At 42.2% G+C, this 8180-nt stretch overlaps 1 protein-coding gene across 1 annotated transcript; it reads right to left on the bottom strand.

Moving 5' to 3' along the window:
- Positions 1-1371: 1371 nt before the first annotated feature.
- Positions 1372-3813, bottom strand: zgc:193593 (uncharacterized protein LOC564090 homolog). Its single transcript, XM_036150728.1, has 2 exons — positions 3552-3813; positions 1372-2796 (listed from the first exon to the last, which is right to left on the bottom strand). Exons 1-2 carry the CDS (start codon positions 3600-3602, stop codon positions 2509-2511), a joined length of 339 nt encoding a protein of 112 aa, XP_036006621.1. The 5' UTR covers positions 3603-3813; the 3' UTR covers positions 1372-2508.
- Positions 3814-8180: the final 4367 nt, after the last annotated feature.

The following is an 8180-nucleotide window of genomic DNA, read 5'->3' as shown; positions in this document are numbered from 1 at the left end:
AAGGCTAAAGGTGGCTCTGCAAAGTATTAAATTTGGGGGGCTTGATAAGAAAAATCTATCAAGATTCTCAGATTACATTAAAAACAGTGCTTTATTTTTTTTATTCACGATGATCAGAACCTATTTGGTGTTGCTCTATCATATAATGTCACTCTGAAATTAAATATTGTGACATTACAGCTTGCAAACCTGTTCAATGGGTCAAAAGGTCTTATTTACATAATTTGCAAACCTATTTTATAACTGAAACTTCTTTAAAACCATCAGATTTCTTTATTTTTAAGCTGTTGTCAGCCAAAGAATCTGAACTTTTGAATCTCTCTTTAATAACATTGTCATATCTTTCCAGCATCAAATAATTTTATTGCAGTAGAAACATTCTCCGACTTCCCAGCCTCCCATCAAACCAAAACAACGTGAAAAGTAATTTAACTAAAAACATTTATTCATTTGTACAAAAATAGAAAAAAAAAACACAAATGTTTGCAAAGGCAATTTCACTAACATTTGTGACTAAAGTGCAACGGCAGAAGTGATCGTGTGCAACATGAATTTATTAAGTATGAACTTCTATACAGACATGTCAGACCTTCTCCTTTACATGACAGGGCTGAACTAAAGTTGGCAAGAAACTAGTTGAGCACTGATGTGTGACGCACAGCAAGCTGACGAGATGAATACGATACCTTCAATCGTCCCCTGCATTTTTAATCCAATAGCAAACATGGCATAAATGTGTCAGCATCCTGTAATAAGATGCAGAAAACATGGAAAAGGTTTGCTGTGGAGGGGAAGAAGGGCTTTGCCCCCCCCCCACCCCCCACCCCACCCCACCCCTCCGCAGGGCTCCGTGCTCAGTGTGTAATGCTTCAGCAAGCTGAGAATCCATCTAAGCCAGTCAGGTGAATTACACAGCCTTCAGGCCATGACCACATAGATTTCACAACTCCTCAGAGTGCAATGCCTGAACAGGAACTAATTTATATTTTAGCACAAGTGGAAAAGGTTGTTTCTGCAAGATTTGTATTTTTTTTTTTTAAATGTACAATTACTAGTATTATCCTATTATGTAACTGTTAAAAGATCTGAGCCCCTATCGAGGGGAATTGTTCAGCATCTGATGCCAGTTCGAGCTATTAGTTCTCTCTGCTGAGTGGATTATGAACGTTTTGGTGGTGACCTGCTGCGCCTGTATTCTGGAGAAGCACTGCTGGGGCTCTAAAACACTCGCAACCCGCTGCAACTTGCAACTCGTCCAATTTGGCAGACAGACAGGGCTGGCGCTTCAAGATCCATAAAATGAGATTACATGGTCTGGCTGACCTCTAACTAATCAGACAGTCAACTTTCTCACCCTCCTTCTTTTTTTTCAGAGCGCTGTTTATGTATTCCCAGAGCTCCCTCTACACCTCCTTGCCAAGGCAGTGTAATCCCGTGCTCCCAATAAGGCACAGCGCACATTCTCAACCACACTCAGTGTCTCGCCATGTCTCAGGTCCCCTTTTCCCTGCTTCTTGTCTTCACAATTGAAAACACCATCTTTAGTATTATATAAACCTCTGCATATGACGCTGAGAGGAGTGGTGGACGCTGCAGGGTGAACGGCACATTGTTTCGGTCACATAGGAACCGCCCGCTTTCCTTAGGTCCTTCTCTAATTCCAGATTAGGACAATGAGCGTGTGCTGACTCTCCGCCGGGGTTAATCCCAGCAGGACACAGTCTAGCCTGCAGGAATCACTAATATTCTTTGTCTGACAAGCAACAAGGTCTCAGACAGACAAAATGTAGCTGTGCATGCATTGTTTACATGCTTAGATTTTCAAAACCTATTTTGCCATTTCTCTTTTCCACAAATATCTTTCAATGATACTCTCCATGGACCATATAATCTGTGCAAAAATTATCCGATGCTTGTTCAATAGCGTGAACCTTTTCCGTGTCAGAGGAAAACCATTGAAGTCATGGGCATCAATGAGCTGCTTAAGCCTTTACACGTGCCTGTCTGCCTTTTTAAGAATCAAAGAGAGAGGGGCTAACCCAAGCTTGTTGCTTTCTTTTTACTGCCATGAATTTAGACCAGCAGTCAAAAGTTTGAACACACTTTCTCATTACATTAAATTAGAGAATGTATCCAAACATTTCACTGGTGGCGCATCTCCAAATGAAACGTTCTAGCTCGATGAAGTCACACCCAACCCGAGTCTGGGAATTCCCAGCATCGGTATTATACTCATCCAGTCACTCTCACAGCTGTGCGTCCTGTCAGTGCTTTTTAAATGAGAACTGATATTACATCTATTGCACTAGGTAAGGAATTCCATATAACTACAGTTCGCATTTAGGTTAAGTCACGTAGCTACGCTTTCTCGTCTTCAGAGAGCCCATGGGCCTCATCGCGGCTGCAACGGGCCAGCATGGCTACAATCTTAGACCTGAGGAAGTGTAGCTACAGGAACTTGAACTTCAACGCTTCGTGATCTAAATTCGTTACGTGGCTGCAGTTATTTTAGGGAAATTTCTGGCCCACAAAGGAGGGAGGTGGGATCTCCTGGGGGGTGGGAGCTCGGCGGGTTACATCCAGGACGGGGGTCCTGTGTGTCGCCGTGCCAGGGCCGCCTGCGTCGGTGTGTGTGCCAACCCAGTGCAGCACACGAGTGGAGGGCCTGTGGTGAAGGGCCAACTGCTTGGAGCTGTAGCCGCACATCCCGATCCCCACGGCCCCCAGCAGCATAGCCACACCGGGCACGGTCTTCTCGGCCGGAGGAGTCACCGGCATGTTATGGAACGCCTGGGTCTGCCGGGAGAGAAAAAAAGGACAGCTTTCAGCCCTCGAGCGCTCCCACCAATCCTAAACAAATAAAAACCCCTCTTTCTTATTTACTAAACTGTGATTTTCAGCAAACGAAGCACTTTTCTATTATGAGACATTAACAGTTTCCTCTATGCCGCTTCCTAATTTCCTATTTTCCTCTATTATGGGACACAAAGATGAGCAAATCATACAAATGCATTCTTTATATAGCCGCTGCGTCACAGGTAGTTGGGTAGCAATTCCTGTGGCTCACCCATTCACATCGTGTGGCTGCTTACAAGCTAATGGACTGGCACAGGTTGGATTTCTCCATTGTTTCAGATACAAACAACCCCCACTGTGCTAAAATAAAAGCCATTCTAACAATTATAAGCACATCAGTCTGGAAATGCCTCCTAATGGTGGCTTGTGAGTGTATGTTAAGATAGTGTTGGGTTTCATCATCTTGTCACAAGTGAATTTATTGAGGCAATAGGCTGAAAAACGTTGCCATTATGGCGCCATATGGCTGAGGAGAAATCATTCTGTCATAGGAGGTGCACCAGCGGAAACAAGTTAAGAAATTAAAGCTCTCTCTTCTGCCTATTTTGCATTAAAAACCATACTTCTCATTTAAAGCTTTTAATATTCTGCAAACAGGATTTGTCATGCAGATAGATATGAATTGAGAACCTAAGCATTGAGATTTTAGTCGAATGTAAATGCAAACGTTGAAAGAAAACCTGTGCTCTGCTCACCTGCAGCAGCCTGATGTAACCAGGAGTGAGTGTTGGGAGTCTGAAAAACATTTTGGAGCCTGCCACCACGGACTTCTTGTAAAAATCCGATGGGAATCAGAGTTAAAGGCCGGATCACCTTTGGCTCTTTTCTCTGAAGCTCCTCTCCCTGGACAGGAACTCCCACTGACCGATGGTCTGCCCGGGTGTGCGTGCTGACGGTCCAGCCTATACTCTGTGCTCTGACACGGGACAGCCTGGTTAGCCCTTATACCGTTTCCTTCCTCTGTTTGCATAACAGGAGAGCTGCAGGAGGTGAGGCTAATGGGATTAAAAGCTGGAACACTTGAACTAAGAGGTCAGTGAAAACAGAAACGTTTGGAGAGGTTTACTTTGCTTTGACATTAAAAATATTAGGATTTAAGAGGATTATACCGTAAAACTGCATGGATGCTGTTCAAAAACATAAATTATGGCTAGAATGATCTTTTTTTCTGGTCATGGGTGTTGGACAGTGTGTGCAGATGTATTTGTTTAAAACCTTGTTTACATTGGTCACACTCCTGTTATTAGATTAATTTATTCATATCACCCGACCATGATGTACTGTGCATATAACAGGGGATTGCAAACGTATTAATATCCCCTGAAATGTACTAGATTCTACCACAAAACATCCACATATTTCAGTCTGTCCTATTGGAACTTTAAGTGAAAAGCCAACATAAAGTGGTGAAGAGGAAGGACAATTATACATGGTTTTTACATTTCTTTGCAAAAAAAAAATATATCAGAAAAGTCAGATTTTAGTTTGTAGTTTCTTCTTTACTTCTTAAAATCCAAAGCAGCCAAGTAGCTTTATAAATCGCCTAATTAGCAAACATATCTATTAGAATGAATATAGCTGCTCTGATGAGGTACCAGAGTTTCGATAGAAAACACAAGTGAACAAATAACATCACAAACACCATGTAATACACCAGAGAACACAGAATACTGCAAACTGTGGAGATCTCACAAAATTGGTCCCTTCAACATATACAAAAGTGCAAAGAGGATTGTACAACTCCAAACCTAACAATATATGTTCCATCCATCCATATCCAGACGGGATATATAGTCCTTCCAGTGTGTTCTGAGTCTTCCCTTGGGTCTCCTCCCCGTAGGACATGCCTGGCAAACCCCTGAAGGGAGGCGGCCAGGGGGCATCCAACTACCAAGATATGTTTTTATGATTAAATTGACTGGTCTTGCAACAAGAGCATTAATCAGAGAAAGTCGCCAACTCATGGTACAGCATCATGCTTTTCATCATCAGGGACAAGAAGGTTTAGGATGCATCTGTACCAAATGCATCCTAAACCTTCTCCAATACTTATTTTTTTCCCATTTCCAAACTCTTTAGAGGTTTGAAGTCAAAACTAATTGCATAACTATCTAAACATACAGTGCATTAGCATCATGTATCAAATCTACTCCAATTACTGAAGAAGTCATTTAAAGTCAAAACCACCAGATTCCCATCTGAATCTGCTGATGGTTGATTCGGTTAGAGTCTACGCTGGCCTCTAATGCTATTTCAGCTGCCTTTCTTTCAGCTTTAATATCTTTCTTGACCGCATGGTCCTCAATTTCATTTCTCATAATGAGGAAGACTTGCTGTGCTGGATATCTCTCGTTGTGGTCAAGTTATACTGTCTCCAGTGTGACAATCCTACAGCCCCCCTCTTTTAATTGCTGGTAACAGCATTTAAACCTTCCTCCTAACTCGTACATGCGCCATCAGTCTAAAAGTCTAACAATAATCCTGCACAGTGCTCATAAACTAGATCATTTATGCATATTTTTTAGTGAAAATAAATTATGCATTCAAAAGTACAATACAGAATAAAACTGTAATCCAAAGCACTGTTGTGTAATAACGCCTTAGTTATGGAGATTTTTCCCTCGAAGCCACAAATGAAATTAATGCTCAGTAAAAAGTAAGATTTCTTGCCTGGAAAACTGAAATATCTACTCTAAGCCAAGTAATTACTGAGCGATTCAGCTAGTTTAGTGTGATAATTGATATATATATATATATGTGTATATAAGAACTAAAAGCGGGGGGGGGATTATTCGAATCTGACACTAATTAACTCGTTGTTGTTTGGAGGATTTTTACGCAGTCGTTGATCCAGCGCTGAAATCCCTCGAGCCATTGAGCTCCTCTAAAACCGGTCCATTAATCTGTAAATGATCACCTCTGTTTGATCTTACATAATCTCATGACGTCTGCCCTTATTGTCTCCTCTGGCTAATATCATAACAATGAGCTTCAGAGGTCCCACGAGGTGCAGCGAACGGTCTCCGTTCATCCACAAACGGAGGCCACGTTTGGCCACCCTTCTCCTAAAATACCCAGCCGTCGCCTACGCAGATCTTTGCTGTGAACTGCAACCCGCTGCTACCCACTGGTGTGTGCCGTTTCCAGAACAACACTTCCACTAAAGGTTATAAGTAGCGAGCAGCTTTCGCTCAGACCGCGGAACTGTCACCTTCCAGCTGAGATAATTATTCGGCCTTTCCCTGAACTCGTTGCTGGGCAGTAAGCTGTGGGAAATCGTTTTAAAATAGCTGCAGACGGGCATTCTACGGAAATAGTGTTAAATCTCCATGTGGTGTAGGTTTAAACTGTTTACCATCAAGGGGGCATGTTACCATTTAAAGCACATAACTTGAGACGTGCGAGTGGTTTTTGCATTGAAGGGTGAGCTCCGTTTCCGACCGCTGCCTCAGAAGCTCACTTCCCAATGAAGGAGAACATGAAAGGAAAAGTTGCTGTATTTCGGAGTTCAATTCAAAGAGAGAAATCATATTTATACATGGCATAGAGTGAGATCTCTCACACATATCTGTTAGTTTTGAAGATTGTGGCTTGTAGCGCTTGAAAATCCGAAATTTGACTTACATGACAAAACCAATTAAAGCAGAAATGTCAATTTATAAAAACAAAAAACATGTCCATGTACCGTAAACTACATGCACTCAGTTCTTGATCTGGGCTCCTTCTGCTTGAACTACTTCATCAATGCAGCACAAAGGCATATAGCATGTGGCACTGCTGAAGTGTAATGTAAGCCCAGGTTACTTTAATAGCAGCCTTTGTCTTGTCTGCATTGTTGGGTCTGGTGTCTGTCTCTGCATGCTGGCTCCCCAAATCATTACTGTGGAAAGTTCACGCGTGACCTCTAGCAATTTGGATTCAACGCCTCTGCACGCTTCCTCCAAACTCACTGTGGTCTATGATTTTGAAATGAAATGCAAAACTGATTTCCAGTTCATTACAGTTTACGCATATAACGGCAATTTACAACACTTCATCAAGGCACTTTACAAATTCAGTTCTATTAAATCACGCAGACAGATTTGTTAAAAAAAATTCTGTTTGAAGGAAACCCAGCAGATTGGATCGAGTCAATGACTTTTAGCATTCACTCCTCCTGCATGTCACGATCTCCAGGTGTTTGGTTTTTTTTTTCTTCTTTTGTTTGTACTATGATCTATGTTTGCTGTTTCTTCCCTGGGTCATTCTTTCTAGTTATCCCCTTATGCTTATTGCTGTTAGGTGAAACATGGATGATGTGAGTCAAATCCGGGCCTACAGCTTTCCAAACATGAACCACAAAGTGCACACTCTCTTATCTCCGGACATCTTTATTGATTTCCATGAGGACGCTGCGCTTATACATGTCACACACAGGATTATGGGATGCCTTAAGGCTTCTTAGCGGCAGTGAGAGAAGCTGCGGGGTTCCTAGGCAAAACTAGCCATGAGAGGAAGCTTACAGGCTTATTTTCCTACTTCCTTCCTCACTGACTACACTATTCGGATAGCACTTATAGCGACCGCTGATGCATTGTTGCTTTGGCTTCTTATTCATTAAGGGTATTTGGATGGAGTGTTTCCCTTACGTTCCTGTTCATTGCACTCCTCCCCTCAGCTAATGTTTTCATTGGTCTCAGCTGTTCCTCATCTCCTTCTGATTACCTTCACCTGTTTGTCAATTGTCATTGTTTCTTCCTTTGAATTTGTGCTTCCTGTTGTTCTGCCAGATTTTACCCTATATTCTTCCTCCCCACGGTTTGTTTCCTAGCCCTGTTCCTTGTGTCTGTTATTTATTTTCTTCAGTTTGTCTGCATTTGGGTCCTTGCCAAATGCACTGGATTAGAACGTAGCAACAGTCACTCATTGTGTCATTGACTTTGCCTCAACTCCTCATGCATGTAGCAACAGTAGGAAGAAAAACAGGAAGAAACCTCTAGCAGAACCAGGCTCAGTGTGAAGGGTCATCTACCATGACCAGACTGTGGATTTGCTTCTTAGAACAGGTAAGACATTTCTAATAGTTTCAGGTTTAAGAGCAACTTGCACAAGTTACATGTATAGCCTTTGTCCCGGATATGCATGCCTCAAGGCTTTAGAGCCGGACTCTAGCTGCACTCCACACCTTGTGACCCAGAACTCTTCAATGAGTTTCCCATTTCCTTTACAATCCTCAGAAGACTCATCGCTTTTTTGCTTGTGATATTTTTTTTCTCCATCCACTAAACTTTCCATTAGTATGCTTTCATACAGAACTCACGTCAATCACCCTCCTTGTGCAGGGT

Source organism: Fundulus heteroclitus, chromosome 19 (genome assembly GCF_011125445.2).
Source record: "Fundulus heteroclitus isolate FHET01 chromosome 19, MU-UCD_Fhet_4.1, whole genome shotgun sequence".
NCBI classification, from domain to species: domain Eukaryota; kingdom Metazoa; phylum Chordata; class Actinopteri; order Cyprinodontiformes; family Fundulidae; genus Fundulus; species Fundulus heteroclitus.
The sequence above is the reverse complement of the archived record's forward strand: the minus strand, read 5'-3'. Positions and strand labels throughout refer to the sequence as shown.

Bases quoted from the DNA above. Each gene is read 5' to 3' on its own strand.
- zgc:193593 (XM_036150728.1), bottom strand. From the start codon at position 3,602: ATGTTTTTCAGACTCCCAACACTCACTCCTGGTTACATCAGGCTGCTG. The intron at 2,797-3,551 runs GTGAGCAGAGCA...CTCTCCCGGCAG, and splicing joins GTTACATCAGGCTGCTGCAG to ACCCAGGCGTTCCATAACAT.